Source organism: Neodothiora populina (assembly GCF_041146345.1).
Source record: "Neodothiora populina strain CPC 39397 chromosome Unknown canker_contig_16, whole genome shotgun sequence".
NCBI lineage: Eukaryota > Fungi > Ascomycota > Dothideomycetes > Dothideales > Dothioraceae > Neodothiora > Neodothiora populina.
Window position 1 is genome coordinate 931,345 of NW_027191409.1, and position 21,386 is coordinate 952,730.

Here is a 21,386-nt window from a genome sequence, read left to right on the forward strand (position 1 = left end):
ATGCCAGTTTTAGCCTCGACTCGGCAGTATTGTTGGGACCCGCAATGGACCAATCAATTCCAGTCATCTCAGCTTTCAGTAGGTGGACCACCGATGTCCATGTTGCAACAAATTCCATTCACCTCGCCGGGCGACTTTTGGCCCGGCCAATACCTGGGTCCTCAAGTCTTCTTTCGAGAGACCGCGATAGGCATGAATCCATTCAGTGCGGACTTACACCAGCCATTGGAACAAGACATGTTCACCATGGGGAACGACATGGGTATCTTCTCGACACCACCCAACGGATGTAATTATCATGATATATCAAGTGCGGCTACACAATCGGATGGTGGAAGACAAGTACGCAACACAGCAAGTGAAGCCACCACCGAGCCGCCCCTTGGTTTTGTATATGGCGAAAGTGATCCATGGAATGCACTCCATCTCGCCCAAGATAACATCAATGTTCAAGGACATTGTATGTCTAACGATGGAAAGAGACTTCACCGGAACTATGTGACTGCACAGAGGAATCTACATGTTCCTATAGCCCCAAAGCCTGATGGGAGGACCTCGGTAGCTCCACAACGAAGCGACAATAAGATAACGAAGACGGGTAAGAGGAAAGGGCCTTTACTTCACCCTACACGCGAGAATGCCAAGATCACTAGAGACAAGAAGGCGTGTTGGCCTTGTGTCTTTTTGAAGGTAGATTCAAGCCCGAGCAATCACAACGATAGGTGCTGACAGCCACTACAGATGACTGTGAGATCGGATCGCGCATGCCTATGTTTAAATGGATCTCGACTAACACTATAAAGTGCAAAGGGGACGGATTTTGCGACAAGTGTAGCCTTCGCCGGCATCGTGGCCAGTCTCATCTTCTGGGCTGTTTGCGAATTAGATTGACAGATATGGTAACGACGATATTGCCTTGTTAGTAGTACTTCAGGATGCTCCGTAAAATTGCTAATCGTGTAGCGTCAATGACTAAGATGCATCAACACGACGATCTGATTACCTATGTCCAAGAAAGAGCCATAGGCTGGTTGGACGAGCGTCCAGATATTTGGGTAGATCTCAATACTGGTATGTCAGTCACTGGCTGGTTATTGTTGTTAAAATTGAACGACTTTCAGGATTCGGGCCGTCATTTCGGTGGTTGTTGCATGAGTATGAACCAGCTTGGCCGGAGCTCCTCTATCGTGAACAGCAAGAGCTGTGTGCCGATGGACTGACCTGGAGGTTGACAAAAAAACGATCTCCACCCTTAGGAGTGAAGAAGCTCGATAAAGGTGATGACAAGCGTCTCAAGGACTACATTAGCACACTCGTCAGCTACCACCTTAACGATTTCGAAAAGGCTTGCTTTGACGGGGAAGATCCTTTCAAGATCAAAGTGACAGGGTTGTTGTGCACTCTGTACCGCAGGCTGCGGTACGATAGCCAAGTGAGCATTCAGCGGCCCCTCTATCGCCGCCGTCTAATGACTTACGATTGAGCAGCATGGTGCACTTCGTGATGCTTTGACATCAATATTTAAGATGTTGGCTGCCACCCTCATCATGGATCACACTATCGATATTGACGACGCTGGTCGTGATCAGACCTTGACTAGATTATCTGGACACAACGATCCGGCTGCGTACTCACAAAGGGTATCCCCATGGATGGCAAGTATGCAATTGAAGTATTATTTTGCCCGGATTCGTCATGACCACTATAACGATATCCTTGGGCGTCTTCAACAGATTCTACATAATCCAGTAAAGATGTATCCGCGGATTTGTGCTCTAATACTGATCCTTGCACTTGGACTAGTCCTTGAAGAATGCCAACAATTGCTTCTCTTCCAGGCCGAGGGTCGGCTTAGCAGAGGCGAGGAGAAAGATGAATGGGTCGCTCGTAACAAGGCTCGACAACAATGCGCAGAGATCGATGGCGCTTTTAGCCATATCAAGAATATTTTCCATTGTAGATATGCCACCGGTCGGAATACACAACAAGCTGATATTCGTACATGGCTCAACAGCAGCAAAGATCCATGGGAGAAGGGTTTTTTGCGCAGTTTGATAGATCTTTGTGACGAACACAGTCAGTGCAGAGGACCCAAATGTGTGTTTCAAGTCAAGTAATGTACTAATGCAAGCACAGGAGATCATCTCAAGAACCGCGAGAGCTTGGATCTCGGCTCGGCATCGAACGACAACCACTCATCTCGACTGCTGGCACGCTTTCTGCTGAGTGTCACATGAGCTTCATAGGAATCGTTTGAACATGCCTGTCATCTGGTTGGAGACGGTGTACGGGGTCCGTCCGCAGGATCACCTTAGCAATTATACAATATATCACAGCACATACTGTCGTTATTAGTATAGATGGCCATACAGCGCCTTGCAGCAATACATATTTTTGTTTTCGGTCTATTGTTTCTAGTCTACAATATCAACCTTCATTTCTATTCTTAAACTACCACCTACGTGAACAAGTTGATATTTAGCAAACAATCAAACAAGCAAACAATAGGTTTTCATTTGGGAAGGTACCATAACACCAACAAGGATGGGGAATTCAAGGAATTGCCTCCGAATCACGCAAGGAGGAATGGTCTTACGCATCATCAGTTGCCGAGGAGTGATATCTTATTCTCAATCTTCCCCAAGATACGACCCCTCGGGCCCATATCCCAATCGGTCGGGTCATGGTTCTTCCCACTTTTGTCCGGGTTAGCCTCTCCCGTCGTCGATGCTCAATTTTCCCGAGAATTGGACGGATATACGAGGCCAATGCAGGGAGTATGGCACTGCAAACTGCAGATACCGGCAGCAGCAGCAGTAGTGGTAGCGCCCACATGATACATGTACGCAGGACCTTGTCTCGGCTCGGGAGATTCTCGTGAGGAGGTAATACCTCTGACCTTGCTTCTTACCCGGATCCAAGTCACTGGAACGATCTGCGAATAGGTTCTCATCGTTTTATATCACATTCATGTTTCTTTTTGTCCCATATTTGAGCTCAGAGTCGACGTTTGATTATCCTCCATGCCGTCCCATCCACTGTCCAATAATGGGCTGCTGAGTGCACGATAAGAACGAACGAGAGAAGATCTGATTGGGAGTTGGAAACGTCATTCGATAATGGAAAACCCAGGATGTATATACGCCCCTGTGAAGCGAACGTGTTGTAGACCAGGCAGACCATTGGCCATGAAAAGAGAGATGGAATCCAGACAGTGACACCTCGCAATGCAATACAACCATTTCCCCTGACCATGCAATTCCGTCCCTGAGGCTCACAAGTACCAATGTAAAACCTCAGCAACCCATGTGACCCCTTGTTTCCCAATAAATCTCATTCAATGTGTAGCGAGTGCCAAAAGATCCAGTTTATGTCGAGCGCCGATCCAAGCAAACAAACATAACCAAAAAAAAGGAGTGACTAAAAAGGTAAACCCATAAGATGAACAAGAAAGACTCGACAAGTGAGTTGCTGTAGTTCTGCAACAAGGTTTGGTCACCCGAACCCTTATTGCTGTAGAACAGAGTGCAATATTGCTAAAGGTCTGGTCAGCACGCACGCCAATTGATTCATGACCAGGGTCAAGATGGACATACTGATCTAGATCATCATACTCTCGGTTCCAAATGAAGTGAAGCGGCCGTCGTCTTCAGGGCGTCCCTTTTTAGAATCGCCCGCGGACTTCTTTGTCTTCGGTCCCTTCTTGCCATCATCCTCGGGTCTTCCAAAGTTGACAAGAGGGACAAAACAAGTACGGCCAACCTGGTCGTCTTCTGGTCTGGGCTTGGCGGCCAGGAGAGCAGGTGATTGAGACATGGTGAAAGTGTAGGAAACCATTTTGACAGGTGTATGTAGTGAGGGCTAATAGATCAGGTAAAAGCGATAAAAGGTATTGATGTTTCGATTGTGTTGTAAGAGATGCTTGAGAGGCTTTGATGCTGAATATGGATTGAAGAACAACGAATACTACCTGATTCTTATAGTTTCCCATGAACCTACAGAAGGATACTTACAATGCAACACAGCCATGGGCTGTGACCATACAGTTGCCTGGTAAAACTCAGTCATAGCTGTGTATACAGGCAGGGACCATAGGCAGATTGGCTGGATGACTGTGAGGTGGGTCTATGATCTCGGCCAGGCCGTCAGGGTGACAGCTGTGTGCACAACGAAGGAGTGACAATGTGTCCTCGCTCGCGATGTATGTCGTCATCGCAGACACCGGGGTGTCGAAATAGACTGCGATAGGTTGCATTACACCATGTTTCGAGAAGTTAGTGCTCTGCATAGCCTTTGCTGCCTCAAGTTCAAGGCTTTCTCTTCCCATATACACGGCGGTCCTCGAGCATGGAAGGCCGCCTCGGTCCAATCTATGAAGGATAGAAGCCCGGGCTCGCCGCATAATACCAAAGGAGTTCGTCTGGTACAGTCGCAGTCATTGCTAAGAGTGGGTCTTGAATCGAGGCAGAGACGTTTTGGAGCTTGGAAGAAAGGTTATTGTGTATGGCCTTGAACAGGATTGGTTCGAAAGCCCGAGTGATTCACTGAGGCAGAAGGCACATGTGATTGCCTAAACCCATGAAAAGTCGCTTGAGGACTGTGCCATTATTGCCTCGATCCATGATCGACCGTATACCAATTGTGGATGTAGGATATGGATGCGCGCACTGACAAGATCAAAAGCGTCGTGTATCAATCTGAGTTTCGATTCTACCTTCGAAGAACTACGCCGCTTGTAGGCGATCCTGGCCGTCCGGTGAGGTGTAGCAATCTTCAGTGGTCGACGGAGTCAGGCATACCTTCCCCCCACACCCCTATTTGGGGAATTAGTCGCAATTAGCCTCAATTACTAGCCCATGCCTTCGTGGCGGAGTTCCCCGAACGAACAGTCAAGGATCGGTCGGAAATGCTTGCTCTTGCAATCGAACCAAGAACCAAGAGCGCCTTCGGGCAAGTTGCCTAGTCAGACTGACTGATGCCTTCATATTATTCTTGTCAGCTTAAAGTTAAAGGGCATTCCTCACAGAGATGCATCTGGCGAATCATCTGCCTGGTCGATTAGACATTGACGCGTGCGCACGGAGCAATAAGGCAGACACCGATATCCAAAAGTAGAATATGGGGCTGCTGTTAACTGTGTGTCTGTGTGTGTAGGATGCGGATCTGTTAAGGAATGCTTCAAGTACACAAAAAGGTCAGGCTGGCTGAGCATTGTCCATCACAGCTTCGGAGTTGTCTGGGTACCTACTTGAGGCTTAGTTTTGTGGAAGGAGAAATAAATAGCATCGGGAGTTGAGGTGTGTCCATACAAATAAGTGACTACCTTAGTATCTCTAGTGGGGTAGTGGTAGGGGGTAAGAGGATCTCTCCACACATGACCTGGTGCTTGCTTCGCGAGTGAGTGGGAGTGTTTGCTTTGCTGCTCTCCGACCGCGCGTCATAGCATTGGTGAGGAGGGCACGCGTGCCTTCCATCGTCGAATTTTCGACGTGCATCTATCTGTTACCATTAACACACGTTCATTTCCTCTCTATATAACAATCACATCTTGCTGTAGTCTACGGGTATGAATGGTTACTCGTATGTGCCAGAGCCTTATCTGGTTCGTGTCGATTTTTCATTGTAATCCTCTTCGCGCGTGGGCTTCTCCAACGCTGACTTGACATGATGTATATCGGAATGAAGACCAATGTCTGCTACCCTGCTCCGACTGCCGTGAACCCTCCGGTAGGTTACACAGGAAACATCGACTCGGGACTGCCTTCCGGATGGGTTTCGGGGTTGCCGTACTCTTGTCAGAACAGTAAGTGAAAGCTACTTTACAGTGCATGTCATGTACATGAGCTGGTGTACTGTAATTATATGACCTCGGGAGTCTATCCTACCGCAACTCCTGCCTATGACGTGCCACACACATTCCTTCCACAACCTTGAGAAGATTGCAAAAACAGATACTTTCCGAGATGCGGAGCTCGCGACTTGTTATGTCATCTTTGGTTGTAGCGTCAAACATGCATGACTGCGACATGGCCGCTTCACAGCTCTTTAGTAGCATCTCATTCTTTACGCGCGATTCCACTGCAGAGTCATCATGGCCATCACCATCACCTGAGGAACTGTAGAACCAATGTGGGCTGATCAGCACAAACAAGGCAATATGCCAGGACCTGGCCAGACCAAGCACGTTGCGGAGCTGGGCCTGACCGCCGACGATAACGATAATGCGTCCAATCCAGCCTCGAAAGCAGCAGCAGGACGCAAGCGATCCAACGACGAAGCCAACAACGATGGAGCCGACGAAGTCGACCTCGACGAGATCGAGATACCCGATGGTGTAGAAATGGACTCATGCGATGTAGTGCGTCGAAAGATCCGCACCTTCATGGACAACAGCGGCATGAAGATCGGCGAGTTCTGCAACACCATTGGGGTGAGCAACAAATCTTACAATACCTTCATCCATCAGCACGGCGCCTTCAAGGGCTGCGAGTCAGCGGCTTACCAGAACGCATGGGAGTACTTTGCGAAACGAGAAAAGGCCGGACTTCCCATGCCGAAGAAGCCCAAGAAGCAGGCCACGGCTGTAAGCAAAGACGGCAAGACGAGCAAAGCCGGTGCGAAAGAAGCGCATCCCGACATCAGCGACGTCCATCTCGGGTGAAGAAACAGACTCGGTCCCCATCTTCGACTCATGCGCCGAAATCCGCAAGAAGATCAACGCCTACCTCAAAAAACCCAATGTGACGCAAGCCCAGTTCCTGCGCGATCTTTCCGCGCAGTACCACACAGAGCGAGGTCCCGCGAAGATGCAATCGACCTCTCTGAACCGCTTCCGAGAAGCCAAAGGTCCAGACGGGGGCAACACGAACTCGGTCTTCTATGCCGCCTGTGTCTTCTTCGAGAAGATCAGGGTCAAGGAGGGTAAGCCCAAGAGCAAGCACAGACAGGAAATGGAGGCTGCTTGGGGGGACCAGGGCGGTTTCGACACGAAGACTCCTGTGCACAATAAATTGTGAGTTACCTGTTTCGCTGAAGAAATAGATGACGTATTGGTACTGACTGTCACCTCTCACAGTATGTGGGTCAAGAAGGGCGAAGAGGGCATCGGTATCAATTCCCTGGGCGAAAGGTACATTTACACCTGAAGTTGGGAGCCGAACATGAGAATGTGGCGCATAAGACGCAGAGAGAGATCGATTTCGTTCCTATTATTAATACGCCGGCCGTGGTCTAATAGTGTGGCGTCGAAAGGGGGAAGGCAATATCCATTCCATTTTACAAACATATCTTAATTTGAGCATTTTCTCTCATCTCAATCAACTATTACTATAGTCTTCATGGATTTTGATCCTCACTCAGCTACTACGCGTCAAATTTGAATCGGGGTCACACGATAGGTGGCCGCCATGCAAAAGAAGACGATATCGTGTCTTCGTCGATTCCATTTAATACGTGGTTGTGCTCTAGTGTGCATTCACAAAATGAAGGTAGGTCCACCACCAATGAAAAGAGAGCCATGACCAAGACTTCGTCCTTCTCATGTATACTCATGATGAACCTTCTCTCCGGTCTCGTTCTCAACCCTGGCTCGTGTCCATGGCCTCGGCCTTGACCTCGCCCCTCCTGCTAGCGATAAAGTCCGCAATCTCCTTCATCTTATCCTCGGCAGGCAAGACGTCCTCGATCTTCAGCGGCATACGGTTGAAAGGATCGGTGGGGTCGGAGAGCAAATGCTGGCGGATAGTGCTGCGATCGACGATCTGTTTGCTGTTGGGCAATATGACGGGGTCGGTCATGAGGGAGCCCATGATGGGGTCCAGGAGCTCGTCTGGGATCTCTCCTAGGTCCTCCTCTGCTTGGGCGTCGATGGCGTGGGCTTTGGCGATGGCTTGGTCCAGCTCGCGGAGTTCGCGGATTTGATCGGGGGACTTGTACCCGAAGCTGGAGATGATTTTGATGGCGCGCTCGAAGTTGCCGGGCTTGTAGGAGCGGCCGTCGCGGGCTACGGCGAGGTGGAAGGACTCCTTGTTGCGCAGGTTTAGGTAGACGTCGATGAGGTCTGAGAGCAGAGCTTCTGGTTGCCACTTGTACTGTTCGCGGTTCTTGACTTTGAGGTTTCCTTGCTTCGGTCCTACTAGGGCGTCGAGGTTGTAGTCCAGCATGTCGGCTAGGCGTTGGACTACCTCTGGCATTGTGAAAGATCCCGCTAGAGCGTCCGTGAAGAGCTTAAGCATGTCGACTGTTTCGTTTGTGAGTCCCATGTATGATTTGGTCTTTCCCTCTAGATCAGCAAGCAGTTCTTCCTTTTCTTGTCGCACACTCTCCTCCATGGTTTCTGGTGGCGTACGCTTGAATTCCTCTTGCAGTTCGTGGATCTTGGCGAGCGAGGAGAACACCTCGTCCAAGACGAACGTGGCGTCATTGAGTAGCAAGTTGACAAACCTGACGAAAAAGTCGGTGTTTGCACTAGCCTCGTTGGACAGTTTGTCTCTGTACAGAGTATTCGCCCAGATGCATTTCCACACCTGGAAGATCTCGTAGCGGATGTTGAACTTGTCATAGAATTGTGTGTGCGTGCCGGTGCTCTCGGCCTGAATGTAGAAGTTCATCAAGGCATGCAAGAGATGTTTATGCGCAAACGGGGATCCGTTTAGCACGTCTCCCAGTACACCTCTGGAGTTCGAGCCGAAAGCCCAGACTCCATGGAACAAGATTGTCACGAGTCCAGCCTTGAGATAAGGACTCTGGATATAGTGTGTGTCGCTGAGGAATGTGATGCAGATGGTTATGATCTCCTCGCATTGGGTCGACAAGATGATTTGTGGCATGTAGCGGGTGATGAACTTGAAGTTAGCGACAATATCCTCCATAAAGTACTGCGGCAGACACTTGAAGACGTCCGAGGGCTCCTTAGGCAGGGGCAGGCGAAGCTGTTCCTTGGGCAGGTTTTGTCCCGAAGCCAAACGGAGCAACCAGACAACCACATATCGCATGAACTGCATCGATCGGGCCTGAACTTCTGTGTCCATGAACACACCCATGGTAGCATGGACTATGCTATGCGAGGTGTCGAGCGCATCTTTGAGTATCTTCAGTTGAGCTTCGAACCTTGCTGCATATCGGGGATCCTGGGAAATATTAGTGAGTAGAAGCAAAAATCAATCAGTCAAGTATGTACGAACCGCCATGTATCTAGCACGTTCAGCTTCGAATCTCTCGAGGTCTTTCTGCTGGTACTTCAGCTGCTTTTGTCTTTGTTCCAGCTGCGTGCTTGCAGCTTCGGTTCCATAGTGATGAGCAGCGACGGTCAAGAAGAAAATCTCTGAGATGAAATTGTTGGCACCTTCGACGTTCTGAGAATAAAAGGCGTCGGCAGTCTTTTGGTCCGCATTGATCTTGGTTTCGTCGGAAATGCCAACTCTAGGATTTCTCTTGAGGTAGTTGACATCAATACGGTCAATCTTGGTGAAAGTGGCGTCCATGAAAGGATCGCACAGGCGATCGAGACATGCCTGAGAGAACTGTTAGTCGTGTTGATGTGCATCTCAGGAGTGTGTCGTCTACTCACAGTGACATTGACCATAAAGCCATCAGAGGATGTAGTCTTTGGATCGACCCTGGTCGCTCGTCGTTTGTGGTTCGCGTTATTGCACAGAGCGAACCAATCAAGAATCTTCTCTCTGGGATCCTTGCCAGCCTTTACAATGGCATTAGCAATCTCGAAGAGCTCTCCCTGGTGGGTCTGCAACGTCAAGCGCAGAGCCTTCTGCGAGTTCAAGATGAAGCCTTTGTCCTGTGTCTGGGGGTTGGAAAAGTAGTGTTTCGCCACATCGACCTGTAGAGGAGATATGCGGAAGAAAGGACCGAGTGTGGTGCTGGTTTCGATGTTCTGGGCGGCAACATCTGAGTGCACGAACCTTGGCGACTGCGTTATAGCGTCTACCAGCTTGGGAAAGCGAACCAGATTGCGCATGCCTGTGATGTAAGGTCTGTAGTTGTCGTTCATACTCAGATTGGCAAGATCAGCACTAATCTGCTCCGCCGCTCCAACGAGTGCATCTTTGATGGTATCGTCTTCCTCGAAACGAGAGACAGCCTCGGAGAGGAAGTCGGTGCAGAGACCGTTGTTGCTCTCTGGATCCACCAGTAGATGACGGGCGAGGGGGTTGACAACGGGGCTGTCCAAGCCGAACATCTCGGGCATTGTGACTGCAAAGATGCAATAGCTCATGCATAGTCGGCGGGCTTCCTTGATAACAGCATATTTGGGGTTCTCCGTATCGCCACTCCTGAGGGTGCGGAAAGCTTTTGACACCCGTTTCCAACAGCTCAGCAGATAATCCAAAGGTGTTTCAGATGCAGCAAGGCTCGAAGCGGCCTCGGTAAGCGCCTGGTCCAGCAGGGCTGTCTTGAGCAATAGCGGCTCGTTCTGCTCTAATAGGTCTTCTCTTACTCCATTTGCAACATGCAAAGTGTTTCCATGTAAGTCGCGGGTGACCTCTGGCTTGAGCGACAAGCGGAAGATCTGGCTCAGCGACCGGTCCTCCCATACCTCCAGTGGCTCTGCTGTCGTAGAGCGGGGCTTTGGTTTCACAGCACCATCACTCTCGCGCTTCTGTGGCGTCTGCGAAGAAGCAGCAGAGGTGATGTTTATCCGGGCTGGTTGCTTGTTCTCCTCCTTGACGCCTAATTGCGAGAAGGGGTTTGTAGCGGCTTTGGAGCCACTTGGACTCTCTTGTGCTGCTGGAGTGCCTGACGGGGTGCCTGAGGGAGAGGTCTCTGTACTCGGCTGAGTTGAAGGAATCGGCGATGATGCAGAAGCTCCTCCCAGCTTCGCAAGGCGCTTGTTACGGATCTGATTGACATTAGTCGTCACGTTAGGTTTTGTCAGAACCGCCACATTCACCTTGTCAGCCTCGGACTCTGCCATGTCGACGAGTACGTATCCACGGTTTTATGATACTCAGATTATCTATAACCACACTATGATGGAGTACAAGAATGGTCTTTGGACGCCGATAACACTCTCGAGGTCCAATAGATGCACCGAGATGGAAACGAACGATGGGAATGAAGGATGGAAATGTCTATATCAACTACGTCGACTTGAGGTGTTCGGAGACAGCAGCAGAGTATCGCCGCCGTGACATAATCTTCGGCCCGAACGATAAGATAAGCGATGCGAAACAACTCTCGACTTCATTTACCTTACCATTCACTGTCGTTGTATATCTTTCTAGCTTGTTGGTGGTCGTGTTCATTTTCTCGCCATGGGTAGATATACTGCTGTATTCCACCTTGGTTGCATTCCCAAAGTATAACGATAGGAAGTTGTCTATTCCAGACATGCTGCAAAAGGCAGTGTGGTATGCATTGACTTGTCATAAACCCTCTTGATCAGAACATCTCCATCATGTCCACAGTACATTCTTCATATGAAGATGTTACAATGTCTTGGAACTCTCATTAGTGTCTCATGTCTCTCTAGATACGCATGTTTGATAACTCATCTGCGAAGTAGTTGCTTTGTACAACAGACTCGTACAAAGTACTGCTCTTGGGTTTCCAGGTCGACATCTGCATCTGCGAGCAATATGCCCCGCAATCGAGCATGGGTTCAGAACATGGACCATACCTTACCTTACCTTACCTTTGTACTTGAGCACCCACCAAAGGTACCTTTTTGCATTTATTGATACGGTATCTAGCTACCTTGAGGTAAGATGATCAGTCAAATACAGGTACAGTGTGCCGCCACGTGCTCATCCGCCGACCTCCATTCCGTCTAGATACATGCTGCATACATGTGAATGCCCACCTATTGCATCTGGGGGCTCTCAGCCGCACGCACCTGCTATTGCTCTACTGTCTCCGGGACAATATAAAAGGCTCCTGGCTGATTCCACCTTGTCAAAGATCCTGGCAAGCATCACACCAGGCGATTGGTCTTAGCCCCCGGATCCCCCGCCATGTCTACCCAAGGTATGCGAGATTGCCCAGTCTCTCGCTGAAGCTCTGCGTAGGATCGGCCTCTTGACTTCAAGCTAGAGGTGTCGTACAAAGTCAAGTATAGTGCCATCCTGGCGTGTCATGCCACGCCGTCCAATCATCCTCTACTGGGCAAAAGCCCCCTTTGTTGTTTCATCAAGTACGAAAAAGCACTTCATATATGTACGCCTGATGACGAGCTATCCAATACTATGGATCACAGGACCATGAGGGTAACTCTATGTTGAAACGGCGGCGGCACGAATTTGGCCATCAATGGTTATGTTCATACGTTAGACCACACGTAATGATGGACGAGACCCTCTGTATTGGGAGCTAGTTCTGCTGATCGTCTTCGCTGTGGTAGCTCTGCGCCACTCTGGGTCTGTCTTTTGGATGAATCAGGCAAGCCACAGGCTTTCAAAATTACATATATATATATATATATATATATGGCTCTCTTACCATAGGACGATATCAGAAGTACATTGCTTCAAAACAGTCATATAGCTCCATGATGAAGACGGTCATGAACAGCCGTGTATGGCTCCATATGTTGCTCGCTAGCATCGTGTGTGCTCGGCAGCACATCGACTATGCTGCGCGTAATCTCGACACCATCTCGAAAATCTACAATCTGACCGTATACCCAAACAACTTACCCATCGTGCAGCATGGGGCTGCGGCCGTCCCCCCGGGTCTCTTCAACGTCAACGCGACTGGCCGTGTCACCCCACTGGGCAACTTTACGGGCTTTGACGACTCTGTAGAGTACTTCTTTGCGTTGGCACCTCTTCCACAAGCAAACGGTGCGGGTGTGGGATTCTATGAAGCCGAGGTCGTCGAATTCACCTCTGGTTGTCCAGAAGTTGCGGCCTCGGTCGTGTACCTGCGGTCCGGACAAGTGAACCAAACGACAGGTGCCTTCATCGCCAGTCCATTCACGACCACTTTGAAGCAGGTAGGTAGCATCTTCTGGATCATCAATTACCTCATCAATCATGAGGGTACCAGGTTCCGAGGCAGCATCCCACCGGACCTGCTGATCTGGATGATATTGGTGTCCGATACTAAAAGCATACATAGGTCGCCTTTTGGAACTTTGATGAGGATGGCCTCGTCCTCAAGTATGATGCATGGATTCCAAATCTCCAGGCTTATACAAGAGTGGGCACAGGAGTGGATTTCAGCAACGTAACAGTCCAACAAGGTGCTGCCACCGGCCTTTGTCCAGTAATACAGCAGCGCTGCACTGAAAGCAATCAGCAATACTCGGATGTTGCGACATGTATTGAAGAGCTGGATGCAAAACCCTTCGGCAACTTCGACGAAGCTTGGGGCGATAACCTAGCTTGCCGTACCATTCATCTTATCCTGACTCAGGTCAGACCAGAGGTGAGTGCAAGACGAAACTGATGCGCCTCACGAGTAGAGATTAAGTACTCACATAGGTCCACTGTCCCCACGTTGGCCCGAATGGAGGTAATGGTCCTGATAACTACAAATGCGTTGATATCGACTATAGCGTGCTTTATTTCAATGATCCACAGCTTTTTGGGCAGCCTGAGGGCCAGCCCTTCACGTGCCATGGTCATGGCTATCGTTCGAGGAGATGGGACGACCAGTAAAGTCTCTCGCGCGACAGCTTGCAATGTCGGGAAGAACTAACAAGGCGTTCTCGATGACTATGTATGTATTGTTCGGTACATAAAGCTGTACAAGATGAATGTCGGACGCATTCATGTTCTCAGATATTGTTGTGTATGGTCGAATCCCTTGGGCATACATATCCTTGGCGAATATTTAGCTACCCACAATCCTACTTGGGTCCGGCGAACCCTCCCGAGTAAGGTGCCATACCATGACTACGGAATGACTATTGACCAAAGATCTGTCAGAGGCAGCAGATGAGACACGCACAGGATTCAGGAACGAGGTGCAAGGGATGTGCGAGCAGTGGCGACATTAGATTGATGATGTGACAGCAGCGTCCGAGCACGTTTCACCATATTCTGGAAAAGACAAGGAAAGCCGTTTGGAGAAGATATGGCAGGATGGGGTAATTTGTTGATGTTGACTTGAACATTGTGTACACGTGGACCGTGCAAAGGGAGATTCGGCTTTAGCTGCGACGTGCCGGCCGACACTTGAAATCAGCAAGACCTTTTGGTCAGAATGGCTGAGACGGAAGCCTGACTTGGGGGCGGGAGACGGGGGTTTGTGTGGGAGTCGTTGGCGCTACGGTACTCTGTGCAATCTCAGGTTTCCAGAGAGAAACTTATAGCCACTCATTCTCACCTCGACGGAGTTTTTTACTTGTATCAGCCGCACTTTCTCTCTCTCCACGAAGGGTTCTGCTGCTGCCTACCGTACCGTACCAAGAAAGAGTCAAACCTGCCCAACCACAGAAACAAGATATTATTGTTGCAGTAACAACGGAAAGTACGAGAACACCAGCGTCTTTCTGTTTTCGTGTTCTATTCTCTGCTTGACTCTACTTTTCCCCCCTGCTGCTCTATCTAACGCAGTGTCTACATCATAGCCACGTTTTCCACCAAACGACTAGTACAGTAGGCTGTGTCGGTACTGTACAGTATATTCAGCCGAGCTACCAACCCGAGTACTTTACCTCCTTGATTGGCCCCCCCAGCAGATACAAGTAAGCAAACAAGACACAAACGTAACCCTCAACGCCAAGCTTAAGGTGTGCCTTGATCCATCTTCGCCCATCACCGAACCGCACCTCGCGCGTTCGATACCATCGTCCACGCCCTTTTGCCCACCTCTCATCTCACCTCTATTGCCATTTGTTTTCCGACAGCTCCCTCACGTACTAATTGACTGTCAAGATGGCGGAAATCCGACGTAAGCTTGTCATTGTCGGTGATGGTGCCTGTGGAAAGACCTGTCTCCTCATGTGAGTAGCAACAATAGCAACAACCACCATGCATCTGTCGATGCTTTGTCCTTTGCCGTCGACATCATCATCATCATCACGGATTCATTGACTAACAGACACACAGTGTGTTCTCCAAGGGTACCTTCCCTGAGGTTCGTTAACAACTCTCTCTCGTGTGCCCCCCGTCATGTGGCCCTCGTTGTCGTCGTCTCGTCGCCGCCCCCAAAAGCGCGATAAGCGCCTCCTGAGTCGACTGCGACGACGTAATCACCGCCACCGACAGCTCAACCACCTCCCATCTCCACCACTACTGTCTACCTTGGCATTTGTACTAGAAAGTGACTGACTTTTCTCTCCGAAGGTCTACGTCCCCACCGTTTTCGAGAACTATGTCGCCGATGTCGAAGTCGATGGAAAGCACGTCGAGCTGGCCCTTTGGGATACTGCTGGCCAGGAAGATTACGACAGACTGAGACCTCTCTCATACCCTGACTCTCACGTCATCCTCATCTGCTTTGCTGTCGATTCCCCCGACTCATTGGACAACGTGCAGGAGAAGGTATGGCTATCGTCCACGTGCGCTCTTCTGATTTGCTCGCGTGCTGACATGACCATCGTAGTGGATCTCTGAGGTTCTCCACTTCTGCCAGGGCCTTCCCATCATCCTCGTTGGATGCAAGAAGGATCTCCGACACGATCCTAAGACCATTGAGGAGCTACACAAGACGTCTCAAACTCCCGTCACCGAGGAGCAGGTACGCTTCGTCCCTGCCATCAAGTCGTCTGTAGAGATACTGACAAGAGCAAACAGGCAAGACAAGTCAAGGACAAGATCGGCGCCAAGGAGTACATTGAGTGCTCAGCCAAGACCAACGAGGGTGTCAGAGAGGTCTTCGAGCACGCCACTCGTGCTGCTCTCACCACCAGGAAGGAGAGGAAGAAGCCCAAGTGCCTCATCCTCTAAGCGGGCACACGAGCGCCAACTTGATTCTAGACTTGGAAAAAGGTTGAGCGGTCCTGCAACCCGAGCGACACTGGTGCTTCTCGTCTTGAACGCTCGAGTCTTTCCTCTTGTCTCGGCGCAGACGGGTCACAAAGGTTGACCGGCTGGGGTGAGACGGAGCTTGCACATGCCTCCAACATAAACCTTGGTTCTGCAATACGTGGCGTTGGGACTGGAGTTTCTTGGTTGCTGCATCTTTTTTCCTTATAATCGCCAGAGACACTTCACACACCTGGGCGGCTCTCAGAGCGATGCGATGGTGGAGTCGGCAAGGACACGAAGCTGATGCACACTCTTCCTTTCGCACCAAACCTCCCCACCCCCCATCTTTCAACTCCCTTCCCATCGTGGGAGAGTGAGATGCCCTATATCTCCATCACGTTTTCAATACGCGCCGTCGAGGTCATATCCCCTTTCTTCTCTTACCCATTGGTGTCCCCCCTTTCCAGTCGCGCCGCGCATTGAGATCGGTGTAATACTTGTTATAGGCGTCAATGAAATACCTTTTTTGCATCCATTCTTGCATCGAGTCTTTGCACTTCGTCTGCACTGCACACGTCGTGGATTGAATTTGCGAATCACGAAGCGAGTACGGGGCAGTAGCATGTGAAAGATACAGTAGGCATCCCTGATCAGACCCTCTTTGACTGATCGCCAATGGAGTCAATTATTTATGGAAGCGGTGAGTGAAATGAGAATGTGACACGTGAGTTCTGTGCTCCTCACACGATGGCTTGAGTACAGTAACTACTTCTTGGTATACATATAGGCTTCAGCGAACCTGCGCCTACTACGAAAAGCGGGACGTGGTCCAGCGAGAGCATTCGGCAAGAGAAGGCGAGTTGAGACAACAATAACGAGGGCCACTTATTCGCTTCTCGAGCAACACGCAATGATCGATCTGTCGCTATCATCAAGAGGGGCCATCTTGTGATTTGCAACGGTTGCGCAGACAGTGGCCGCGGCCAGCGGCGACAGCGGGTACAATTGGGAGGGGGGAAGACTAAAGGTACATGGAGAACGACGTAATGGGTCATCGGCATTCAAGGCATGTACCCTACATTGCTGTACACAACCATAGGACAAATAAGGTATACGACAAACTCTGACAAGGACATTGCTTTGGTGTTATTTACAACATATGTGTAGACTTGTCTCTGGACAAGGTAGGACTTGTGGACGAGCACCACGTATTCATGCAATAGGCAATCGCACAGGTAGAAGTGGTAATAGATGGTCAAACAAAAGGGTCCATGAAGAAAGCTGGCAGCCTGGACTCCGTTAGAGCCTTTTTCCTCACTTTTCCTCACACCTTGACACATGTCAAGGCGGGACTGGATAGCGTCACCGTACTGCCTGCGCAACGCTTGCCTGGAGCTAAGGCGATGCGCACGGGTCAGAGTCCCTACCTTAGTTGAGTTGCAAGGTTCAGACCATTGCACTGTTTTGCGCCGTCCCCAGCATCACTTGCTTCGTGTCGCAATACTCAATTCGCTTCAAATTCATTTTCTGGCAATCGTCACCCGAACCGTCTACCCTACCGTACCTGCCCTCTTTTCCCGCGTGAGGTCTCTCGCTCCTGCATAGATCCTTCCCATAATTGCATTTTACACATTTCGGTCCCGAGGGCGTTGATCCCGACTGTCTCTTGCTTCTTTCTCTTGTTCTTCTCAACCTCTTCTGCGTCTTTAGTTCTAGCACTTGCACAACCCGTTCGCTCTCTCTCTCACCATCTTCTCTCCTCTCTTGCGCAACATGTACCTCATCAATAATCCCACCACCCGCAAGCTCTCGCGATGCGGCTTGCTGTAGCCGGCTGACCTTTTTGGTGCGTCGGTCTATAGCAGCGCCCGAGTCCCATCCATCTGCTAATCATCTCCGTCACTGCCTTAGGCCTGAGGTTGCAACTGACCTTTCGACACTCAAGTCTATTGCACTGCCGGGCAGGGTTCACTGAGCGCAGCGCGATATATAAATACATTGCTGGACTTCAGCTTTGATCCACCGTATACTTTCTGATATTGGAACATTTCTCAATGCAGTAGATACGCACACGACACATAACAGAACATCCAGTCGACCCCATCATCGACTCTCTGTGTCCGACCTGCCTGCTTGCTTCTGGCTTGGCCCCTCTGATTGTCATGGCGCGACACCAAGGCAGTGTCGTCATGTCTCAAACTGAAACGGTCGAGTGCAAGGTGGAGAAGGTCGGCAAAGTGGACAAGGCGACAACACGTGAGGATTCATCATGTCAACCAGCTCTGTCCGACACGTCAAATACCAAACCATGCAACGAGGCGCAAGTGGGCGCGGTTCAAGCTGTTGGTACCAACATCATCCTTAAGGACCAGGAGTCTTCGCCTGATCCAGGTCTTGTTCAGCAGGCGGTGGAGAACGTTGTTCCAAAGCTGAAGATTGGCCCTCCACCCCAACGTCTGCGCATGAGTGTGCCCCCTCTCAACTTTGGCGCAGTCGACGATGCATCAATATACCGAAGCGGGTATCCCAAACCCGAGAACTTCAGTTTCCTGCAGGGTCTGAAGTTGAAGACTATTCTTACGCTTGTACCCGAGCCCTTGTCCGCCGAGTATCTCTCCTTTGTCCATGAGAACGGCATCCGCCATGTTCAGATACACATTCCAGCCAACAAGGACGGTATCATCAACATCACCCAGAAGCGAATGTGCATGGCTTTGTCCGTGGTGTTGGAGCGCAAGAACCACCCCTTGCTCATCCACTGCAACAGGGGCAAGCATCGCACAGGATGTGTGGTGGCATGCTTGCGCAAGATTCAGCAATCCGCCCCCATCGGTCATCACAACGACAAGAATGATGACATTGTCGCCGAATACCGTGACTATTCACACCCCAAATGTCGCGACGACGACATGGCCTTCATCCGATCATTTGATCCCTCGGCGCTGTACGCTTATGCATCATCAAAGGGATGGCCAGTCACTCCTCCTCCAGAACCCAGCAATGAGAAATGGGCGGATCAAGAGGACGCACTGGAGTTCTCGCTGGTCGACATTGCTTCGATGAAGGTTCCAGAAGAGCCGGACGATTCAAGCTTGTAATAAATACACGCCAAACGCGAATAGAGAAAAATCAAAAAGAGCCAGGAATTTCATCGGGGTCTGCACTCTTGATTCCGGCGTCTTGCTCGGCCGATACGAGGCATCGCTTGTTTTCTTGTACATATAGATTCTTTCTTTTTTGTTATAATGTCCCGGCTAGGTCAAAGCCAGGGGACATCGGAGCATTGGGCGTCCTAGGACTCTACAAGTGGACAACAACGGGACGGAGGACGGTCTCTCGAGTTGTCGAGTCATGGTGGCCTTTTTTTTTCTTATGTCTTGTTCTCTTCCCCTCTAACCCGCATTATTGTCTTCACATGGAGTGGATACTTCTGTCGGTCCCGAACAATGCGTTGCATCACTGGTTGGGCCTGGTCATGGCGAAACAGAGAAAAGGGAAACTAGCGTCGGCGCTCAAGAGGAGTTTTTTTTTGAGTTTTCGTTTAGGTTGATTGATCGATTGATTGATTGTGTATCATATCATTGTCCTCATCTGCCTCTTTTGCTTCTTCTTTTAGCGTTGGGACTGCTACTAATACTGTTTTCTTCTGTCCTGATGAACTAGGGGTTTCGAGGAGAGTTAATGAAATGGTAAGAGGAAGGGGCGAACGAGTGCACGCAGCTGGGAAGGAAAGGAAAGGGACAGGTGTGTGGCGTGAGTGGATGGATGGAATAGAGAGAAAGGGAGGACGACAGACAAAAGATAGTTCTTGAATTTTCCTGTGTCGTATCATATCACTAAGGCTGCTTGAGGTATATGGAGAGACAGAAATAAAAAGAGCATATAATTGTCCCTCGAGACTTGATCGATTGATAAAAGGAACACTCAAGTCCATATCGTACATTGTTCTCGTCTCTACACACTCGACTCGAGAGCTGATCCGCATGTACATTGTTATGTGGTCTGCTTTTGTGACATGTTGTCGTCAGAGGCCATTATCCTCCCCTTGTGCCGACTTGGTGATTAGTTCCCATCTAGTAAATCCGACCCGATCCGACGCCGCCCGAGAAACGCCTGCGCTAAAACGATCATGACAAGAAAGAAAGTAGGTGTCATCTGATGGACGATTATTCTCGCTTGTGAGAAAACAAAAGATGAAGGGTACGTCAGTGCGACAGGAAAAAGAAGGAAAGAGAGAAGAGATCAAGACATTTCCGTATCTCCATCGTCATCTCTGCTCGTATCCCGATGCTGTTGTTGTTGTTCATGTTGGATGAAATCCAGAAAGATGGAGTCGTAGTCTTCGTCATCCTCGTCGTCGCTTTCGTTCAACGCCGTGTTACCCAGGTCGCCAGGACGAGAAGGCAATGCCGACTTCTCCATCATTTCGACGAGTGCTTGTAGCTCTGCTTGTTCTTGTGCTAATATGGCTTCTGCTTCCGAGTCTCCTGCTGCTCCTTGTGTGCGCATACTGCTGGTGACCAATGAGGAAGAAAATGTAGGTTCGGACGAACAAGGTACGGCGGTGTAGTAGGAGGCATTCTCTTGCTCGGCGTCGTCGTCGTCATCGTCGTCGTCGTCGTCGTCGTCGTCGTCAGAAGCAGGATCAGACGATACCGAAGGCGCGAGTCTTGCTTGTTCTGCTTCCCATCGTGCTTTTTCTGATTTGTAGTCTAGACGCGCCATCTGGGTTTGGAAGAAAGTCAGTGAGTTGTTCGGTTGGGGAAGAGAGAGAAATGAAATCGTACATCTTCGACCCTGTTGCCCCATCTCGCGTCGTCTCTTTCCTGTCGCACTTTCTTGAGGAAGATGTCTCGTCGGCGCTCTCGAAGGGCGTCCGGGCGTTGCGCGCTCGAGGGAGCCGACTTGATGGGTCTTTTTGAGAAGGGCAACGGAGATTGTCTAGGCGAATAGGACGAGGGAGGCGAGCTGAACGGCCCGCCTGCTGCTGCTGCTGCTGCCGAAGTCGACTGAGGAGGAAGAGGAGAAGACGCAGCAGTGCGAGTAGGCGTGCTCGGTGAATCGGCCGTGTGTTGGGAAGGCGATTGTGGACATGTTTCTGGGAACAGTGGAGACGAAAAGGGATTCATGTTTATACACGGCTGTTGGTGTTGGAATTGATCGAGTCTCGCTCTTCCATTGGTGCTTCTGCGCGGTGAAAGAGGACTCGGAATCGCAGGAAGGAACGAGTGGTGCTGGCTGTGGTGGTGGTGGTGGTGGTGGTGGTGTGGTTGTAGTGGCGCGTAGTCGCTGGTGGTCGAGGTAAAGTACGAGGTCGCTAGCATTGTCGAGGGTCTTCTATTCTGGTCGCCCTAATGGATTTAAATGTAGATGTGAAAGTCATGCGGTCGCGAAGAAGAATGCATGACAACTATGGAATAGCGAGTGAGAGAGAGAAAGAGAGAAGGTGCGATAAGAACATGATCAGCTTATCGTCAATCGTCTCCCCACACTGACACTGCACTGACAACCTCG

General features: G+C 50.1%; 7 protein-coding genes across 10 annotated transcripts; 5 read left to right on the plus strand and 2 right to left on the minus strand.

The window, feature by feature from the left end:
• Positions 1-968: 968 nt before the first annotated feature.
• AAFC00_003645 (uncharacterized protein) lies at positions 969-2,237 on the plus strand (the record flags this gene model as incomplete). Its single annotated transcript, XM_069348102.1, has 4 exons — positions 969-1,071; positions 1,122-1,432; positions 1,488-2,076; positions 2,137-2,237. 4 exons carry the CDS (start codon positions 969-971, stop codon positions 2,235-2,237), a joined length of 1,104 nt encoding a protein of 367 aa, XP_069200968.1.
• Positions 2,238-6,806: 4,569 nt separating this feature from the next.
• Positions 6,807-7,145, plus strand: AAFC00_003646 (uncharacterized protein; the record flags this gene model as incomplete). Its single annotated transcript, XM_069348460.1, has 2 exons — positions 6,807-7,012; positions 7,076-7,145. The coding sequence occupies 2 exons, from the start codon at positions 6,807-6,809 to the stop codon at positions 7,143-7,145; spliced, it is 276 nt and encodes a 91-aa protein (XP_069200969.1).
• Positions 7,146-7,577: 432 nt separating this feature from the next.
• On the minus strand, positions 7,578-10,930 carry AAFC00_003647 (uncharacterized protein; the record flags this gene model as incomplete). The annotated part of the gene is made up of 4 exons (XM_069343150.1): positions 7,578-9,128; positions 9,183-9,512; positions 9,569-10,855; positions 10,907-10,930. 4 exons carry the CDS (start codon positions 10,928-10,930, stop codon positions 7,578-7,580), a joined length of 3,192 nt encoding a protein of 1,063 aa, XP_069200970.1.
• A 1,572-nt stretch (positions 10,931-12,502) lies between these two features.
• On the plus strand, positions 12,503-13,616 carry AAFC00_003648 (uncharacterized protein; the record flags this gene model as incomplete). 2 transcript variants are annotated; one of them, XM_069343151.1, is made up of 3 exons in its annotated part: positions 12,503-12,949; positions 13,075-13,383; positions 13,440-13,616. In XM_069343151.1, the coding sequence occupies 3 exons, from the start codon at positions 12,503-12,505 to the stop codon at positions 13,614-13,616; spliced, it is 933 nt and encodes a 310-aa protein (XP_069200971.1). The 2 variants fall into 2 exon arrangements, with proteins under 2 accessions (XP_069200971.1, XP_069200972.1); XM_069343152.1 differs by having other exon boundaries at positions 12,506-12,949.
• A 1,221-nt stretch (positions 13,617-14,837) lies between these two features.
• On the plus strand, positions 14,838-15,851 carry AAFC00_003649 (uncharacterized protein; the record flags this gene model as incomplete). The annotated part of the gene is made up of 5 exons (XM_069343153.1): positions 14,838-14,905; positions 15,012-15,039; positions 15,249-15,446; positions 15,508-15,642; positions 15,699-15,851. The coding sequence occupies 5 exons, from the start codon at positions 14,838-14,840 to the stop codon at positions 15,849-15,851; spliced, it is 582 nt and encodes a 193-aa protein (XP_069200973.1).
• A 2,183-nt stretch (positions 15,852-18,034) lies between these two features.
• AAFC00_003650 (uncharacterized protein) lies at positions 18,035-18,970 on the plus strand (the record flags this gene model as incomplete). Of its 2 annotated transcripts, none has more annotated exons than XM_069343155.1 (1): positions 18,035-18,970. In XM_069343155.1, one exon carries the CDS (start codon positions 18,035-18,037, stop codon positions 18,968-18,970), a length of 936 nt encoding a protein of 311 aa, XP_069200974.1. The 2 variants fall into 2 exon arrangements, with proteins under 2 accessions (XP_069200974.1, XP_069200975.1); XM_069347755.1 differs by having other exon boundaries at positions 18,062-18,970.
• Positions 18,971-20,114: 1,144 nt separating this feature from the next.
• AAFC00_003651 (uncharacterized protein) lies at positions 20,115-21,196 on the minus strand (the record flags this gene model as incomplete). Of its 2 annotated transcripts, none has more annotated exons than XM_069343156.1 (2): positions 20,115-20,597; positions 20,660-21,196. In XM_069343156.1, the coding sequence occupies 2 exons, from the start codon at positions 21,194-21,196 to the stop codon at positions 20,115-20,117; spliced, it is 1,020 nt and encodes a 339-aa protein (XP_069200976.1). The 2 variants fall into 2 exon arrangements, with proteins under 2 accessions (XP_069200976.1, XP_069200977.1); XM_069343157.1 differs by having other exon boundaries at positions 20,660-21,001.
• Positions 21,197-21,386: the final 190 nt, after the last annotated feature.